Consider the following 21217-nt stretch of genomic DNA (forward strand, 5'->3'; position numbering starts at 1 on the left):
ATGTAAACATGGTTTTGACAAATAGACACAAATGACATTTGTCAAATGTAAACAACTTTTTCAAATGTTAATTTAGAATTTTTTTGCCAAACTTTTCCAACAAGACAATGTTTTCTCTGATTAAGATGATTTGTTCTACTTTTTCTGGGTGTAAGTTGTGTCTAGATGATCAGACGACATTTCCACCTAAGCTAAAAATTTGTCTAGCTAATGAAGAGAGTTCTGACAATGTATTTAAATGCAATTTTCACCAATCAAGAATCGAAAAGTCTTTTTTGGCATCAGGGAGATATTCATACTGGCACATTTCGCTCAAAATAGGATTCAGTTTAGATGTTGGCTCTTGTGTTTCAAGTCTGACGTTTAACTTGCGCTTCAGTTTTGAATTAGGGGACAAATCTGCTGAAAGGACTCTGGCAACAGGTTGGCACTCAACATTATCCTTAACCTGTGAGGCTAACCAATCTTTTGTTGTTTGAAATTTTTTGAAGAGCTTAAAGTGAAGTCCGTTTAAAGCAGGATTGCTGCAGTTTGTTGCAGCACTCAATAAGTTTCCAGTGTGACAAAGAGGAAATTTTTTCTCAATGCAGCTCTTCAAGTTTTTTTCATACAAGACACCGTAGCCGTTTTTTCCATCCGTCTCAATAAATTGATCAATTTTGTCATGGATTAAATAAAGAGAATCGGCAACAGTGTTAATTGTTAGAATAGACTCAGCCGACCACGTTTCTGTAGCTTCTTTAAGTGGTGCCAAAATTTCTACTGCTCCCTCAATTGATTTCCACTGTGATGCACTGATGGTCTTTGAAGAAAAAATATCTTCATTTGCACATAAGCTGATAATTGCACTCTTTAGATGTAGGACAGAAGCCATGCAATCCAGTTCACTATTCCATCTTGTGTCAACAGATTGGCGTAACTGTCTAAAATTGTTTCCTTAAGCGTCTGATTCTAATTCAAGCAACTCAGCTGCAACTGTTGACTGGTGAGTTAAAGAAGCCAAATCCTTGCATGTTTGCAACGCATCATCCGTTCCAGCAGTCATTCCTAATGAGTTTCGAACTGCAAATTGCAAAATATGATTGTTGCACAAGTATTGGTCAAGGCGCTTTGTCAATTTGACTGCAAGTTTCATGTTTCTTGCCTGGTCGTTCACGCAGTACATTGGCAAATCAGCAGGCAAATTTAGTTCTTCTAAGAAAGAATCCAGCTTTCCTTCAATTAAGATACCTGTGTGTCTGCCTGGAAACTGTTGGACATGGGGTGTCCAGTGATGTAGTCTCCAATTTTCGTCAATAGCATGAAAAGTCCAAGAAATGTAGCTGTCCTGAGCTCTAGAAGTCCAAAGGTCAGAAGTAAATGCAGCACTTTTTAGATTTGGCGTAATCTCCATTATTATACTCTTCATTCCAGCTTGAACTTCTTTTGACTGAATTGAAAGCTTTCTTGAATATGTTGTTCTGTGATGAAGGCTCAGTTTAGGGTTTGCAATGTCAAACAATTTCTTGAAACCTCTTCCTTTGACTGCTGAAAAGGATGCCAGATCAGTGCAAAAGTAATCCAGCATTGCAGAGTCAAACTGTTTTTGAATGGAATTGTCTTTGTCATATTTAGACTTTGTTTCAATCATTTCGACCATAGTTCGTTGTTTCTTCTTAGGAAGAAGAAGAAGAGAGTCGTCAGTTTTTTCAGAATACTCAATGTAATCTTGGCTGTGTTTTTTTTCGAGGTGACGATGAAGTCTGCTTGTGTTTTCATCTTTTGTTTTCAAAGACTTTTTGCACGCCTTGCATTCAGCACCGTCACTTGTTTTTTGAAAAAATCTCCAGATTTTGTTTTTTCTTGGTGACATATTTGATGGTTGAAATGAGGCAAGAATATTTATATTTAATATGAACAATATGTGTCAAGTTGAATTCCACTGGTAAACTAATGAAATTAAGTCGAAAGTGCACCATTTTATACAAAAAGGGTTTGTATTTAAAATCTAATTTAAAATATTTAAAATCTAATTAAAATTTTTTAATTAGATTTTTTAAAAAAGTCTAATTAAAAATCTAATTAAAAATTTAATTTGTTTTTGTCAAAAACAATTTAAATTTTTAATTAAATTTATTAAAATCACAGAGTCAAAATATTAATTAATTAAAAAAACAAATTATTGAGCATTTTGTAAATTATAATAATTTTTAATATGGAAAATAATATAATATTTTAGTCTCGTTCTACTTCTCGCGAGAATTTTCTATTTCTCGTTTCTCACGAGAAGTCCTATTTCTCACATTTGCTTTGCTATTTAACTCTCCTTCTAATTTTAAAGGTAAATGAATTCGATTACATAAAAATTAAGAATTTATTTGTTTGCAGGTTTTCACAACGTTTTCAAAAGAACAAACTCAGAAAAATTTTGGACCATTAAACATATAAACACTTTAAACATACATACACCTCGTCACAGAGAGTAATAGTTCCTATTTGCAATTTTAGAATAAATTAAAAATCTATCTGAGAGGAAAATCATGCAAGATGTTATTTTAATTTAACATTTTTGAAGTTTTGATGTCAATCAAATCATATAATAAAGTGTTGCTAGACATTTTAAAATTCGCATTAGGTAAACATTCTATTCAACATGTTTTCTTCTGTTTGTTTCTGGGAAATCTATAAATTTTTATAACGTTTTTAAATCGTTTGGCTTCTTCAATGATAAATAATTCATAGAACAGCAATAAACACATTTCACCATTTTTCATAATAGACTAAATAAAGAAACCAATAGAAGGTGCTATTTAATTTAGTCTTTATAATTATAAAACTTTTTAATTTAATGATTGTTATCCACTTCATTAAAAAAGTTTTATAAACGGAGAGTGGGTATTTAACAGAATATCTGTCTTTGCTAAACTTTTTTTTTTGCTACAGGTTCTCGCTTGATGACTTTTAGTCACTACGTAAGACCTCCTTGTTAATAAAAAGATTGCAGCTTCAAAGCTTCAGCAGTTTCAAAGTATTACAAGTTGACTTTAGCTACAGTTGCTACATTAAATAAAATGGCAAATCAACATACGTCGATTTGCCATTTTTTTTAACTCCCAGTTCAGTTTAAGTTGATATGCTGCAAAATGTTTGACATTCTTTCAAAAATTTATAGGCATGTGAGACAAAACCCGTTAAAAACATGGGTTTTTCAGTAAAGTATTACATTTTTCTGAATGAAATGTTTCCATAACATAGTCAACTTGGCTCAGCTACGATTTTAAATAAATTTTTGAAGTGCCGCATTTTGACTACTTGTAACCTCCATATTTAAATTATTTTTATCTGTTGCATTAAAAAAAATGTATGTAAAAAATAAAAAGAGAAAAAAAACTGAGCTGACTGTTGCAATTGCTACACTTGCTACAGCCTGGATCTGCTCCTGCATGCATTTTAAATTATAAATAAGGAATGAAAAAGTTTATAATATGAAAAATAAAATTTGAACTGCCCTTTCAATATACACCCTGCTTAATTTATGTTTTTTATTAAACTTATAATATATTAGCAAGTTTCATACGACGCGGTTTAACTAAGCGAATATTGCCTGTAGGGACAAAATTCTAGCCAATCAGATATTTCTAGATTAAGCGATATTCAGTTTTTTTCTTGATTAAACTACTAAAAATAGCGTAGTACTTGATACAATCGAGTCAAAAATATATATAAAAATCAAAACAAATATTTTTTTTAATATGCTAATAAAATAAGTTAGCGATATGTAACTATTATTTATTTTAATAAAAAGTTATTGAACATTATTAGATATTAAATTATATTGATTGTATCACTTAAAATGGTTAACTGGTTTTGTGGTGCAGCATTATGTTTTAACGAATTTAGAACCAAAACTACTTACGGAGAACGTATAAAGTTTTACAGGCTTCCCAAAGATGTTTCTATTCAGAAAGAATATATCCGAGTTTTAAATACAAAGGTAATGAATTTCAGAAATGGGCAAATTTGTTGTGAACATTTTTCATCTGGAATAAGAGATTTATACACTGATATTCCAGACATAGCTGCACCACCAAGCCAAATTGCTATAATGGAATGAAAATACGCAAATGCTCTGGCCAAAATAACTAAATCAAGAAAAACGACTGAAGCTGATAAAAAATATTTGAAAGGATTAAAACGTAAGCTTAGTATGATGATATCCTTGTCTAAACCTTGTCCTATTCGTAAAAAACCAACAAACCGACCTTCTTATGTTACAAAATCTCCTTTATCATTACTTAAATGAACAAAACAACAGTTATTTTCTAAATTAAAATAAGAAGCAGATGCTCAAAAAATACTTCTAGAAAAAATAAACAATGCAAACAATTACATAAAACAGCTTAAAAAGTAAAAAAAGATAAACAAAGTAAAGAACAATATGTTACATAAAAAATATTTAATTTTATCTTTAAGAAATCAAATTTCAAAAAAAGAACTAGACAAATTTGAAAAAGGAATGTTTAAATATTCCAAACTTAAAGACAAACCAAAGCAGTTTAAATATTTATGTGGTTTAACTGTCCTGCAATTTCAACTCCTTTATAATTGTGTAGCACCATACTGCCACTTAATTGAATATCCGGATTGCAAAGGTACAGGAACCAGATTCCTTGAAAAGAAAACCGAATTGTTTTCAGTTTTAACATTGTGCAGACATGCACTTCATCTTGGTGTTATTGGATTTATGGCTGGCATTTCTAAAAGCACCATGTATCGTGTTTTCACTGGATGGGTTGTATTTCTAGACACAATATTTTCAGAGATAAATTTAAAAGTCGAAAGCGCTTATGATGCCTTCTGTTTTTAAAAAAACTGATGATGCCCTGATGATGCCTTCTGTTTTTAAAAAACCTGGCCATGGTGAAACCTATTTTGTTGTGGAATTTAAGTTTCAACAACAAACCAATTATGACCTTAACACTTTAATGTTTTCAAGTTATATAAACTGTACAACAGGGAAAGCTTTAATTGGAATCTCTCCACATGGGTCAGGATTGCTTTATGGAAACATATACCCTGGTTCGATCACAGATAATGAATTAACAGAACAATATCATATTTTAGAGCTAGTTGAGAAAGAACACGAAGTTATGGCAGATAGAGGGTTTTAAATTCAAGATTTATGCGCTTCAAAAGGAATATATCTGAATCGACCACCTCAAAAATCAAGCCATCAGTTCCCACAAGCTAATGTAGCTGGTAATTTTGATATAGCTTCTACCCGTATTCATGTAGAGAGATTCATAGGATGCGTACGTGATTGGTCAATTCTTAATGCGGTGTGGTCGGTACAAAGAATGGACTTACTTACTTCAACATGGAAAATGTTATGTCATGTTGTAAACCTTACAATGCGCCCGATAGGGCGCATTGTAAGATTTATAACATGACATAACATTTAATATATATAACCATATAACAAAACATATTTTATTGTTTTATCATAATTTTAAACATTTATATCAATTTTAATAGAAAAGTTGATGTTTTTACAAGTTCTTTAATATACGATCTAAGTGATTTTAGTTCTTTAAAATCAGCAATTTTCCCCACAACATTATTTCCAAGAGTAGTGAGCAAAGAATGCTCATGATGTTGCCAATTTTTCATTGGATTTGAATGCAAAATGCTATCTGATATTTCCTTGATAACTGACATCAGTAAATTATTTAGTTGAATAATAAAGAAATTTGAGTTTGAAGTTTCAGGATGATAAGATTGTAAAATGCAGTATTTAGATTTTGTACATAGTAGTGAAAGCTGAGCCTGCACGTAATACTGAGATTGGTTTTTTAAATGGATCAATGGACTGTCACTGTTATTTGCTCGGGTTTTAATTTCAAAAATAATTTGATGTGACACAAGGCTATCTGGACTTGCCCCATAATTTAAATCATCTGGGTGATAGAAAAATCCACACATTTTAGGAGAACATTTTGACATCTTTGCAAAGTGCTGAAGTGCAATAAATTCATATTTATGACCACGCTCAAAATTTTTTATGTTTTGTGTGTTATAAATATCATTTTCATTTAATCCTTCCTTAACTATCTTCCAATAATTTGTAAATTTTTCCTGTCCATATATTCCTAGCAATGCTGGTAATCGACTCCCCGTTATTTTCCTATTTCTTGTGTCCATCCACTCATGGGTATTTTGTTTGACATTAATATGATTTGTGTATTGTCCTTGTGATGGTATCAGATTTGTCAAATCAATGTGAATAACAGGATCCTTATTTAAAAGTTGTTTATTAATTTTTTCTAAAACAATAACTTGTTCAGGCGAAACTATGATTACCTCCATGTTTACTTTATTTTGATTTAGTTGGTATTTCACTATAATTATGACATTTGACATTTTTGTGGGTTTACTGCTTGTTTATTTAAAGTACGACTTTTTGCATTTATAGAACTTAACTTATTGAATTGGGATTTAAAACTTTCAGGGTCATATCTAAATTTTAAGTGCCCCATTAGTGAAGATTCATATCCAAGATCTATTGAACAAAGAGTATCATATACATGTCTTTCAAAATTGGGTTCCTTTTTTGGCCCTTCCTTAATTTTTGCTTCATTTTTAAAACATCTCTTTTAAAAGATGAACTTTCTGGATCTGCTGGAGTAATTTTTAAGTTTTCAATTGTGCTTTTACTTTAATATGAGATAGTGGGACCATTGGAATAGAACCTTTTTTTGATCTTTTATGCCATTTCTGTATCACTTGTGTGCACGTTAATTCTAAAATTGTTGTCTTTGTATCCTCATAATGCTTTAAGTAAAGAAGGATAGCTAAAACATGACAACAAAGCCCACTAAGACCAATGGGGCATTCACAATAACCTTTACGAGGTATCCCTCCTACAAAAAGTAAATAAGCAGGGCGTGCATCATGGCTATAAGATTTTCTTATGAAAGCTCTTACGTATACTATATTGTTATCTGAATGTATTTTAACTGATATAATTTTTCTGCTAGTTAACACTTGGTATGCTTTTTGCTGTTGTCCAAATGTACCCTCTCTTTTATTGAGTATGTATTCTTGAAAAAGTTCAGAGCTTACACAAGGGTAGAGGTTTTCACTTCCAGTCCAATTTTGAGACATGTGTGGTATCTCGTCTACATGTAAGCTTGTTTAAATAAGTAGTTTTTTTTTGCTTTTAGATAAAGTTTCTTAACTAGTTTTGGATATAGTAAGAACTTCAAAATTCTGCCTCGCAACTCTATAACAGAGCCTGTGACACCCAGTCCGTGTTTAACAAGCCATTCAACACAAATCTTTCTTGATGCAGTTGAAATGTTAACTACATTAATATTTAATTCCATTTATAACAGTGATAGTAAGTTAGTTTATATTTATATTAGCTATATTTTGCTTCACTTTAAACTGCTATAAATGTAAACAAACGCAATAAAATTTTTTGTCCCTACAGCTCAATTATTAGTACCCAGACCTTCCTGTATGAAACTTGCTAATAATCGCTTAGTTTAAAATGTCGCTTGATTCGCAAGTTTACATATCATTCCAAAGAAAATACAAATTGAAGTTAGCAGTGTATAATTTTCATAATCATAATATCCTTTAGATAAAAGAAAGGAAGAAAGAATTAATGCAAGAAGAAGCTGTTTAAAATTGCACCGATAAAAACTAGTTTTATTTCCGTGGTGTTTTTTGGATAATTAGAGTTTCTATATCCAGATTTTGCATTTATTAAGTATAAATTATTATTTAGCCAAATTGTTCATCCCCATTTAAGACTTCTGAGAATTATTATCCCTTTTGTTTTCAAAGGGGATTATCTTTTAATGTTATGAAAGACTTTTAAATGTTTTTGCTGTCCTTTTCTACACAAAATTTTCATAAAATGCTATTATTGATTTTACTTTGGATATTCTAAATTGTAAAATCATAGCATGGATATTTTACAAAAGTTTTTTATTTCTGTGGTTTTCTGTCTTAAAGAGTGTCTTTAAGTATTAATCATGGAACCTCTTCTTCTCCTTCTTTTCTACTTAAGTTAATAACAAGTTTTGATTGTTGCATATTGTGTAATAAGAAATGTTTTTGATTTAACTTTTAATTACACAATTGTGCAGGTAAGTATTATTACTTGATATTTTCATAGTTTGATCTAATTCAATCATTAAAATATATTGTTTCTAATTTAAAATATTATTGATCAACACCTTCAAATATGCTTTGAACAAACCTAAATATTGTATTTCCAGTTAATTTAAATTGGTTATCACTGTTCCTTTGCTAGACCATCTGAGTACTGAGTTTAACGTAATGTTCAATGATACAACTTTAAAGTGTTATAAAGCACCTGTTTTTTAGTTTCTTCGTTCTAATCTATAGATTTTCAAAAGCAATTGCAGATATTTAGTGTTCTTATTATACTAGATGGAAAGATCACATATTTTTTACTGCCTATTGTATAACAAACTTACCAAATTCTTTACCAAAGACTTAGGCTTATTTATTATTACCAAACAAACAGCTTTATTATCTGAGACCTGTGGAAAAAGTCGTTGAATTTCACTTAACTGGCTGAATTTCTAAAATGAGCTCCAATCTAATAAAACTGTTTTAGTAACAAGTTTTTAACAAGTTATAAAAACTCATGAATTGTGTTTTAATTATAATTCAAATATAATAAAAGTATAATTTTGTAAAATGTCTTATCTACCTTTTGTTAAACTGCTATTTTCATAGCCAGACATCTTCGTAAAAACATTATTTGCATTGTACAGTTTTTGCAATAAGTTTTGACTCTTCGTAAATATTTATAAAGTTTATTCATAATCAAAAGTTATATTATATTAGGGGAAAGGCGCCTATGATGGCATAGCGCCAATGATGGCATACCGGTCATATTTTCATAAATATTGGTTATGGCAAAAAAGTGATTAGACCAACATGTTTATACTGACTTTACATTAATTTTAGTAAAAATACGTCCCTTATGCACGAATTTTGCAATTTTGATTTTGGGATGTGCTGTTGTATTTTTAATCCTTTTAAATATTTAAGATAGTGATTTTATTATCAACTGTGCAGAAATGAAATTTTAATGCATTTAATTTCCAAGTTTTGTGCATTTAGTAGTTTAATTTTATCTTTTGAACAAGGCAGACATAGCTTGTTTAAATGAAAATGATGATAAATGAAACTTCTTCCTATGATGGCATACTGGCGAGTTAGGTGTGTTGCAATATTGACAAGTTGAGAAAACCTTTTTTCTTTCATAAAAACAATTTTTGGTTCAAAAAACACATACAACGCAATATCTCTTATGCGTATGCACGAAATTCTACACTGCTGTTGTATAGCACGAAAGGGTTAATTAGGATGATTACGCGTAATTTCTGGCATTTCTGAGAGAAGACTCTAAGGTCAAATGAAATTTTCAAGTTACTCTTGATGCTAACCAGCCCTATCCTTCCCTATGCCATCATAAGAGCAATAGTTGCCTATGATGGCATACTTGTGCTTTTTTTTTTTTAAATAATAATAACTAATATAAAAATAAAACTGGTAAAAACTCTTGAGGTAATTATTTTTCTACATGTAACAAAGAATGTATCCATATCAAAACTTTTGTTCATGGTCTACAGGATATCGAATAATGAAGCTTCAAAGTTAAGTATGCCATCTTAGGCGCCTTTCCCCTATATAAAAAAAATTTCACAGTAAAAATAAAATTTTTTTTTTTTTTTTTGGTAAGATAGTGTAAGGTCTTCGTCAGTCATTATGAATTTATGAATAAATAAAATCTTGCATCTACGATGGATTTACTATTTGATTTTTATCTGTTATGGTAATATCATGGTCTGAAATTTTTTATGCAGAAATCTTGTATTTAAAAAATTATAACTTTTATAAATTATACATTACGTCAGATGAATATTTTCCAAAAAATTTGCAAAAATCATATTTTCAGCTTTAGTGACCATTTTAGCGACTTTATGAGTCATATAAAGAATTATTGAAACATTTTTATAAAATAAACTCAGTCGTGTCAAAATCAAAAAAGAAGGAAAGGGGGAGAGGTATTTTTTTCTGGACTTATCCAAAAAACTCACTGCACACGCCCCTGGTGTCACTTAGGCATATGCATTTTTCATGAGATCTAGTAAGATTTTTTATTAAACTGTTATGAAAAACCAGGTATATACACTAAACTTTTTATTAATTACATAATAAAAAGTTTAGTGTATATGCCTGGTTTTTCATAATGACTGATTAATAAAAAGTTTAACCTACAAATTAGATTATTTGTGAAGTTTTTTTTATCATTATGAATTCACTCTCAACAAATCTGCAAAATTTAAAATGCTTTTTTGAGCCTGAAGGAGCTGTAATAATAAAAGGAAGTGATAAAGGCTGAAAAAATAGTTACACAAGATTGAGTTTTGATTGATGGAGCAAGTGATCATAGTTAACTTGAGCAGCAACCACGACAGTGTTTGTAGAAAAGAGAAAGAGATACATCTTTATAATGATGGAACAGAGGCTCAAGCATAGCTACTAAATAATGTATATTCAATCTTGCAAGAAGCTAACTTTGAAATGGATTGTATATATGGTTTCCATGAAGTTAAAAAGATGAAATATAGGCCGAGAAAATGTAAAGTCGACTTTACATTACTCTTTAAAAGTGTTGCCATTTATCAATATAGGATTATCTTGGGCAAATGTTAACTGCATCCAGATAAAATTCCCCTGCCTTGGGGCTCTTGGTTGAGTAAAGGCTAGAGATGGTGTCTTGATAAAAATACTTATCTTGGGTAGATGTTAACTGCACCCAGCTACTATTTTGTAAAAGGCCTCCTAGGTAAAGGTTTCAGGGATAAGCAGAATAATTCTGTTGGCCAGCCTCGATCCCCTTCTTCATCTATCATGTTGGCGTAGATGTAAATTTATGAGGTGGCTGTGCAACTCTTCCTGTTATCTCCTAATGATAGTACAGCTCTAAAACTTAGTTAAAAGATTAGATTCTGAGGCCGGCTGGTAGTAAGGTTTCCCGAACTCTATGATAGCATTCAGAGAGACTAACATCAACAGCTGTAAAATATCAGAGTATTAACAGTGCCATGTTGCACATGGATAGTGTCCCTGTTAATGCTTTTGGTGTACATTGTCGAGGTTACAACTGGGTTAATTAGCAGGACGGAGACAACTGTAGTCAAGTTCTCTTCAAACCTAAGTCTTGCCCAAAGTAACTCAAAATATTAAACATAAAAACCATCCCCACCACCTAACTGCTTCAATATATCTTTCACAAATATTCGTGGTCTTAAAAGTAACCTTCCATCAGTTGAATTTTACCTCTTGCAAAATTCACCAGACTTGCTTGCTCTTTGTAAGATTAATTTAAATTCGGTTGTTCCCTCTTCAGATCTAAGTATTGATGGGTACTAAGAGAGTTTTGAAATTTTGTTTACGTGGTCTAACTTAATTTAAAAAAAAACTAGGATTTAACTTCGAAAAGGTTTTAAATAGGAAAGTGATAGTAAAATAAAAGGTTTAAATAGAAAAAGAAAACGTGCAATAGAAAATTTCGTTTCTGAATCAGCAAATTTTAAAATAGTCAGTAAACTTGAACTATCATCAAATAGTAAGTATAATTTCCAAGATTTTTTTTATATATTTTGTAGCGGTATCTTTTCCAACCTTACTCTGTTTACAAATGTATGCATTTAATTATTTTTACAGATGTTTATAGATGTATGCATTTAATAATTTTTAGTGCAAATTAAGTTTTTAAACGACTATGCTGCTACATTAACAAGAGTATCTAAGGCATCATTAGAAAGCTCATTGAAAATGTCTATCGTTGCAGTTATGCAAATTGAATTTTGGAGAATTCGTAACATGAGTTGCAGTAATGGTTCTATTATATCGTCATTTCAATTTTTGCCGAGTGACGTATATGAGAACTCAGACCCAGTGTTAACTTTTAATGACGATTTGCAACGTCTATCAAACCATGTTTCAAACGGGGATCTTCTAGTTACGCTAAATGACGGGTTTCAATTAACTGTGGATACTACTTACTTTAGCTATAGTGTAAGTGTTGTTACGAGTGATAATTCTGATGAAGAGCATCATCATTCAGAGTTAGGAGTTATTATTGCTGGTGGTGTAGTCGGTGGACTTGGGTTTTTTATTGTAATAGTATATCTTTTTAAGAAATTCAAAGTACTTTCTTTGCTGCGAACTATTTGAACTACTTTTATAATAAACTGTTTATTTCAATGTTCAAGTAAAAAAAAATTTTGTTGTTATTTCTTCAATATTTTATAATATATATATATTCTGGTTTCAAACACTTTTTTTCCCGCTCATTATACTGAAAATATTTTTTTAAATAAAAAAATTATTTTTTTGTAAAAAAGACTTAAAATCCAATTTTGATTTATAGTAAAGACATGTGCTTTATTATAAAATTTATACATGTATAATAACAAAATAAGAATTTTGTACATGTATAATAACAAAATAAGAATAAAGTAAGTTTATTCTAAAAAGAGAAAACAGGGCCGACGACGCGGGTTTTGAAGTGGAGGTGCATAATCGTCAATCTTCAAAAAAAGTCCTCTTTATCTAGAACTTTCTTTAGGGAAAGGAAGAAAAAAAAAAGGCACGTGTCCCCCTGGTGTCGTCGGCTCTGGAAAAAAAAGTCACTCTGACGGTTCATTGCATTCACAACTTTTTACTGGTTAATAAAGATGACATACTTTATCATTTAACAATATGCTTTTAGCGGACGAGGGCGAACGAAATTAATTATTTCTTTTTGAAAATGGCGTTTTCCCCCCAAATTAGACACAATTATTTTTTCAGGCAGATGGCATTCCGATGATGAAATCACCAAAAGTTTTAGTTTTTCTTTTTGTTTTTATAAATTTAATATTCCATAGTTACAAGTTTCAATTTTTATCCAAAATTACTATTTTCTGTGTCTTAATGACACAACCTTTCATAGAGCCCCTTAAGTCAGTCGTTAAAAAAAAACACTTTAGTTTTTGAAGTAAAACAAAAATTCAATAAAACAAAGCTCTTTTTTTTTTAGTGTAAAAAATTGAACACAAAAAAATATTAAAACTAGTGCTAGTAAATTTACCGATATTTTAAAAAACCGGTAGTTCGGTAAAAAAAAATTGTTACCGGTAATTTACCGGGTTTTTTTCTAAAGGCTTAAATAGTAATAATCTAAACACTGAAAACAACACAAAGCATAACAAATGAATATATTAGTAAAACAGCATCAGTTTACAGGTCCATCCTAGTTAAAAATAAATAAATTAAACAATCAAAAAGATTTTTTTTATATAATAAAATATAATTAATTCGTTTATTATACATTAACATTTTTGTATTTTAGCGTAAACAAACATAAACATAAAGAAAACTTCTTTTTTAAAATAAAAATAATTAATATAGTCAATTCTTTTCAAGGAGCATAAATTGTTTATTGAAGTAAGCTCTTAAAAAACACATTACATTTAATGTTTTGTCGTTTAAACTTGTTCTGTACCTTGTGCCAATTAAACCTGCTGCAGAAAAAGCTCTTTCCGACTCTACACTAGTTGGGCGAACTGCTGAAATATACTTTTGGAGTTTGTTTAAATATTTTCCTTTAATATTTTGTTTCTTGAAATACGCCATTTCTTTCCTGACTATATTTAAAAGACCGGATGTTGTCTTCCGATCACTAATCTCTTCGTGAGCAATAGTTATCTTTTTTTTTTTAATTACTAAATCAAGTTTTTCCTTCATTGACATTGCTTGACTTGATGTCGCCACTGCTGATAAAATCGTAAATTCACTAGTTGATTCAGTTTCATACACTTGCACAACTTCAGCTTCAGTAGTTTCGGAATCGTTTTTTAAAAATTGTTGAATGATTTCTACAATATTTTTTTCCATAACCAATTTACTCGTTGTATTAAACACGCCATAATTATTTTCATTATTTAAAGCTGTACGTGGACATGGTTCATGAAGATATGAATATATATCAGAATATACGGTTCTTCTCTTATTCGAAATATTATACTTATTCGAAATATTAAATCTTGTTTCAATTCATTACTTAAAAAATTATTTTGGTTACTTATTTAATCCAACATGAACCTAATTGTCAAATCTGCAACATATAGATTCGTGTCCCTTGAACAGAGAGCTTCCACAGCTACTTTAACAGGTTGCAAAGCCATTATTATATTTGATACAACATTGAGATCATTTTCTGATAAATCTATATCGGATTTGATATCGATTAGACTCTTACGAACACAATTTTTAATCTCATAAATTCTTTCCAACATTATCAACATACTGCTCCACCGTGTTTTTGTGTCAAGGATTAGCGTAAGTTCTTTTTTAAGTTCATCCTTAACATGTTTTTGGAGGATGTCTTTTTTTATTGGTGATCTACGGAACATGACAACAATTTTTCGAATTTTTGTTATTATTAGACCTATACTTTCATGTTGAATTGATGAATCAGTAATTGATGTATCCTCAATAACGTCAAAAACCCCAATATCTTCCATTACATCGTCCTCTTCATCTTCACCATGTTTAAATTCAGTAATAGCCACTTCTTGATTTTCTACGGAAATATTATCCGAAACAGATCTTTTATACAGCACCTTAATTACTGATAACTGGATGCCGTGGGCTAAACAAAATTGATGATTTACGTCCAGTAATCTGCCTACCTTTTTCATTACGGCGGCCCCATCCGTAGTAATGGAAATTATATTTTCTATCGCAATACTAAATTCTTTAAGTGTATTTTGAAGACACGTTATACATTTTTCAGCAGGCATCAATCCTTTAATCCTAACCAATCCGAGATTCCAAAATACATTATCATATGAGTGGACAATCACATGCATAAACCTTCAATTTTTGAGAGATGTCCATTCATCTAAAGTCAAGCTGAATAATTCACCACGGGCTATTCTTTCTGATAATTCTGTAACGATTTGTTTTCGGATTTTGTCACCGTACTGCAACACCATTTTCTTAATTGTTTTTGGAGACTTTGGGCAATCATATCCTTTGGATTTAAATAAATGCTGAAGATCGTATGGTGTGCAAATCTTTTTAAATGATAAACAGTCTCGTGCTGTCAGTCGTGCTAAAACAGCTGGAAATGAGTCATCAATCGTTTTAATAATGTTGAAATAATCAGAAATTTTTGATCTAGAACTTGTATCATTCGTAACGGAAGTTGTGGTATTGATATTAGAACAGCTAGCTTCTGCATCATCATGTTGAACTCTTTTTAGCAGATTAATTTTATGTTTTCTGATAAAGTGATTGTGCAAACCACTTGTGCTGCCGCCAGAGCATTTTATATTTTTTTTGCATACATTGCATATAGCTGAATCGCCAGCTTTCGAACGTAGAAAATGATTCCACAATTGATTTTGTCCGGATCCATTAGACATCATAGATAAGGCTTTTTTTTTTTTTTTAAATTCATTATGTAAATTTTGGAACACAATACAAATATATTCTATAATATAATTTTAAAGACTTTTTGTGAAATACTTACTCAACACAATAAAAATATAGAATATTCGCTTTATTTTAAAAGTTATGTTTTGTGTTTATTTTCAGTGGCGGAACTACTGGACGCAGGACTGAAAGACCTGCGTCCAGTAGTTCCGCGTTGACCCTGCGTTGCGGGGGGGCCTACCAGCTATAGGGGGCCCTCATATAAAAAAAATTATACTCTCAATAATATTTATACTATAAAACTCTTTTCTGCAGGTATAGTGGGCCCTAAAATATAAAACTTGGATAAAAAAAATCTCATCCATCGTATTAAAATATATTGTTCAAAAATTTATTTTTGTATTGGAGTGCGTAGTTTACATTTAAACGAAAAATTGTAACCTTTTTAAAATTGCATACGCAATTGAGAAATAAAGTACGATTATCAGCTGCGAACTGCCAGATGCTATTGTATAGTTAATTTTTATACCGTTACGTTGTGTTTGTGTATGAATTAGACAATTAGACTGAATTCGGTAAAAGTAATATTTTGTTGCGTATAAATTTTTTTTAAACTGTAAGAAGTTCTTCAATTTATAAGTTCTTAGTTGCATATTCAATATTTTTAAAATATAAACAATATTATTTGTTATGTCGTTGCATATCAAGGATAATGATTCTATAATCCTTGTTGCATATACAAATTAACTTTTAAATGTATGTTCTCATTTTCAATTTTCAATTAAATCTTCCGTTGTATTAAGTTAACTTTTCATTTCTTATTTTATCTGAATTACTAGTCTCCAATTTATTTAATCGTGTTACGAATAATAAAGTATTGTTGCACGAGAGTTTATTACTTCACTGATATATTTAATAAAAGGTAATAATTAAATTTGTAATAATTAAAAATTTTACAACAGGTACTGAATTTATAAATTTGTAATAATTTAGATTTTGACTCATAATAATGGAAAAGAAATTAAGTAGTACAAGCGGTGCAGCAAAAAGAAGAAAGTTAAAAGAAACAAAAGCGAGCGGAAACGGGAGTGGAAAGTCAAAACTCTGCAGAAGTGGTATGTATAAATCAGTCAGTAGAACATGATGATATCGAAGAAAACATTGCTACTGGTAATAAAAATGTGAACGAAGAAGATGTGAATAGGTCTCCGAGAAACCACCGAAATGAAGACAAGGAAGATTCAAACTCTGATACGAATGACGCCATTGAACAAATTAATTTAGAAAAATCAAGTGAATTATTTTCTACTGATATTGCAAATTTCATGGTAAAATACTAACAAAAGATATTAAGAAAATAATTGCATTATCGGAATCGTGTCGGCCAAAAGGTCCTTTTATACGCGACCCCTTGCAAGAAAACCGTAGGTTTTCCAAGGAATATTTTAAAACTACCACAAAATATGGATCTATAGAAAGAATGTGGCTTTGCTATTCCCCAAAACTTGATGCCGTTTATTGCGAGCCTTGTTGGCTTTTCTCAGAAGAACGAAAAGCAAAGGATAACTGGCGTGAGCATGGTGTCAGAGATTGGCGTGGTCTTTCTAAAAAAATTAAAATTCACGAAAATAGTCAACAACATATATTTGGTTGTTAATTTATGAAAAATGGCGACATAATGAAACAATTGATATAAATATAGAAGAACAAATACGATACCAATCAAATTTTTGGGTGCTAGTCTTAGAGCGGATAGTAAATATAACATTAGCACTTTTTAAAAATTCTTTGGCTTTTCGTGGTCATCGTGAATCATTTGACAATGAATATAATGGTAATTTTTTAACCCAAGTTCAACTTTTAGCTAAATATGATAATGTTATGAAGCAAGTTTTGAGTATGCCAAATGAATCTATAAAATATTTAAGCCATCAAATTCAAAATGAAGTCATACATTGCCTTGCAACGCATTTAAAAGCCACTCTTACTGCTGATATTAATAGTTCACCTTTTTATTCAATTATAATGGATACAACACAAGATATTACTAAAAGAGATCAGCTCAGTCAAGTATTTAGATACGTAAAAATTATTAAAAATGAAAAAGCCACATCAATTGAAATTAAAGAAGTTTTCTTGGGATTCACGGAAATATATAACCACACTGCTGCTGGACTACATGAAGAAATTTTAAATCTGTTAGAAAAACATCATATAAAATTAAGTAACTGCAGGGGTCAAGGTTATGATGGTGCGAACGTCATGAGTGGGATATACAATGGGGTTCAGGCCCTTTTTAAGAAAAATCAACCCAATGCTATGTATATGCATTGCGCAGCTCGTAATTTAAATCTTGTTATTAACGATGCGGTTAAATGTTGTGTTGAAGTTGCTTCATTTTTTGTAATGCTAGAAGATGTGTATTCATTTTTCAGAAATAGCATAAACAGGTGGGATCTACTATCCAAATATACAGGAGAATCACAAATAACATTAAAAAGGTTAAATCCAACGCGATGGGCAGGACGATATACTTCTCTTTTCGCCGTTAAAATTCGCTTTCTTGATATAATGAAAGCTCTTTCCGAGATATCAATAACAAGTACAAAACGTGAAGAACGCAAAAAGAAGCAGTACGAATACAAAAAATTATGAGCAGTTTCGAATTTGTTTTTTTACGCGTGCTTTTGTCTAAAATCCTTAATGAGGTACATATACCATCAAAATTGCTGCAAACTAAAAATTTAGATCTTACGACAGCTTCAGGTTCTCTAGAAAATGCCAGCAAAAATTTAAAACAATATAGAAAGATGTTTGATTCAGCAAAACTTAAAGCGGTAGAAATAGCGACTACGCGGCAGATTCCTCCAATATTTTTTCAAAAAAGAAGAAAAATTGTAAAAAGGCATTTTGACGAATTATCTACAGATCACCGTTTTGATAGTAGTGAGGAAATTTTTTGCATCAATATTTTTATAAAAATTTTGGACGTCGTTATCAACCAACTCGACAATAGATTTAAAGGAATGCAAGAAGTGGTACAATTATTTTCCTGCATCCATCCAAATAAATTAATGGTAATGAAAGAACGTGAGATCATAAGCTGTGCAGAAGCCATTCAGAGAAAATATAGTGAAGATATAACAACTGAATTTCCGCTGCAAATGGTTATGGTAAAGTCAATGCTACACGATGAAATATCAAAAATATCATCTATACGTGAATTGGCTGACCTTTTAATAGTAAAACTGTCAACTATAGCTGCAAGCGTTCCATAAGTGATAACAGCATTGTTATTGTTTCTTATATTACCTATTACTGTTGTATCAGCTGAACGTTCTTTTTCGAAACTTAAAATAATAAAAAATTATTTACGAAATACCATTGGTAAAGAACGTTTAAGCGACCTTGCAATAGTTTCTATTGAGGCAAAAGCGGCTGGAAAAATGGAAATGAAAAACATCATAACCGATTTTGCCAATATGAAATCAAGGAGGAAAGTTTTTACTATTTAAAGTTCGGTTAAGTTTTAGTTTCGTTTTGAAGTTATCTTTATTTTTATTTAATTTTTTGTTTTTAAATATGATATATGAAATAAATATCTATTTAATATGTGAAGCTTTATTTTTTTTTAAAAAAACATTCTTTTGCGGGGGGGCCCAAATTTTGAATTTCCGCCACTGTTTATTTTCAATTTTTTTTTTTGATACTTAATAATTTTATCATCCAGTGCAAAAAACCATATAATTTAAAAAAAACTCACTAACGCACTATTTAAATTAAATAAAGTGTCACCTGTAGCTGTAACCAGATGGGACGCGAGCACAAAATAAACTGAATGTAATTATAAATAAACTACATAAACAAATCCTAATTGTATGTAAATATTTTTCTTTCTCTATTAAAAAACGAAAATTTAAGAAAAATTAATCAAGTAGGCTGTATTTTTTTTTTAAGAAATGCATATTGTAATATTGTAAGAAAACAAAAATTCTTTTCCATTATAAAGTTCGAAATTTTTTTGCGATTTCAACTGTTTTTTTATAATATGTAAAAAAGTTAGCTTTTTTGTACAATTTTTCTTTTTAGTTAGAAAAAAATACTACTAATAATTTATTCAGAATTTTCATAGAATTTTACCGAATTACCGGTAAATTATTTGAAAATTACCGGTAAATTTAAACATAATTTTAACCAATTTACCGGTAAACCGGTTTACCGGTTTTGCTAGCCCTAATTAAAACAAATAAGAAAAAAAATTCAAAAATCTGAAAACAAGTACGTATAATATATATGTCAGGAATTAAGAAGATGCATTTTAGTTTGCCGTTTAAACGATGAAATGCTTTTTAGGTTTTTAATATTTTTACTTAGTAAATGATTCCATATTGATGGACCACGATTTGTAATTAGAAAACTTGACTGCTGTGATTTAATTTTTTTTTTTTTTTTTTTTTTTTTTTCATAGGTAATACTTGAACCTGGTATTTGAACGCAGATTATATTTTTCAGAAAATATCTACATATATACTTATATATCTGTGGCTTAGTAAAAGAAGTAGACGAGATACTTTTAGTAGTAGAAATTTTTTGATTTTCACTTCTTTTATTAAGCCACAGATATAAGTGTGTGTGTGTACACATATACATGTAAATGATATATAAACATATATACATGATATATAAATATACAAGTATATATTTTTATACATACATAGGAATATATGTATATTCATGCCTGTGTGTACATTTATTTAAGTAGGGAGTTTAGTCACGTGACATTTTATCGCGGAAAAAAATCGTTAATATTAGGGAGTTTAGTCACGTGACATTTTATCGTGGAAAAAAATCGTTAATATATTTTCGAAAAACTTCGTCCAAAAAACGCCAGAAATGATTTTATGTAGGTGTTGAAGAATAAAAACCCACCCATGAAAATAAATAGTATATACGTACATGTAGATGTTATTTTTTTTAGAAAAGGTTGTACTACAATAATTTGTTTGGGGACGACGTTTTGGTTTAGAATTGATAAAGTTATTTAGTTTTAAATCTTTCAGTTTTGTTAAAATACAAGTAAGTTAAAATAATTCTTTCGTCCCCACGTAAAAACAAATTCTGCAACCATTTATTTATTAAGTGAATAAGTTTTTTTTTTTTTTTTTTTGTAGTCTTATAGGGTGGGTTTTTTGTTTTCTAAGTAAAGATTATTATAATTTCCCCCGTCTTTAGATATTTTTGGTAAATTTACCGTTTCTTCTTTTACTTGACTAAAGATTTTTGCACACGTTGAATTCAATATTTTATATAGCTGAGATTTTATTATAAATTTTTACTAAAGGTATTCTAAAGTGAGTTTGTTTTGTGTTGTTAATGTGGTTTTTGCTAACCATTTGGTAATTGAATCACAGCAGTTTATCAGTAAGTCTTATTTGTAACTTACAATTTTCTTTTTATACAATTTACTTAGTTTTTAAGTTTATATATATATATATATATATATATATATATATATATATATATATATATATATATATATATATATATATATATATATATATATATATAATAAGTAAAAGACTTAAAATAATATATTTATATGTTTATATATTTTTTCGAATTGATGACTGGAAATCTTTATTTATTTAGATAAAATGATAAATGAAAGTATTTATGATTGGTATTTGGCTTTAAAAGA

General features: G+C 29.8%; 2 protein-coding genes across 3 annotated transcripts in view; both read left to right on the top strand.

Annotated features, from left to right (window-relative positions):
- LOC100202590 (uncharacterized) overlaps positions 1-12371 on the top strand; it is an 85547-nt gene extending 73176 nt beyond the window's left edge. For both annotated transcript variants that reach the window (XM_065793226.1, XM_065793227.1), the window contains one exon: positions 11792-12371. In XM_065793226.1, the coding sequence (XP_065649298.1) occupies positions 11792-12270 (479 nt within the window). In that variant the 3' untranslated portion in view covers positions 12271-12371. The remainder of the gene's footprint in view (positions 1-11791) is intronic.
- A 4157-nt stretch (positions 12372-16528) lies between these two features.
- On the top strand, positions 16529-18174 carry LOC136078674 (zinc finger MYM-type protein 1-like). The gene is made up of 3 exons (XM_065794459.1): positions 16529-16634; positions 16866-17168; positions 17222-18174. Exons 1-3 carry the CDS (start codon positions 16529-16531, stop codon positions 18172-18174), a joined length of 1362 nt encoding a protein of 453 aa, XP_065650531.1.
- Positions 18175-21217: the final 3043 nt, after the last annotated feature.

Source organism: Hydra vulgaris, chromosome 03 (assembly GCF_038396675.1).
Source record: "Hydra vulgaris chromosome 03, alternate assembly HydraT2T_AEP".
Taxonomy (NCBI): Eukaryota; Metazoa; Cnidaria; class Hydrozoa; order Anthoathecata; family Hydridae; genus Hydra; species Hydra vulgaris.

Bases quoted from the DNA above. Each gene is read 5' to 3' on its own strand.
- LOC136078674 (XM_065794459.1), top strand. From the start codon at position 16,529: ATGGAAAAGAAATTAAGTAGTACAAGCGGTGCAGCAAAAAGAAGAAAG. The intron at 16,635-16,865 runs GTATGTATAAAT...TACTAACAAAAG, and splicing joins GTCAAAACTCTGCAGAAGTG to ATATTAAGAAAATAATTGCA. The intron at 17,169-17,221 runs GTTGTTAATTTA...ATATAAATATAG, and splicing joins TAGTCAACAACATATATTTG to AAGAACAAATACGATACCAA.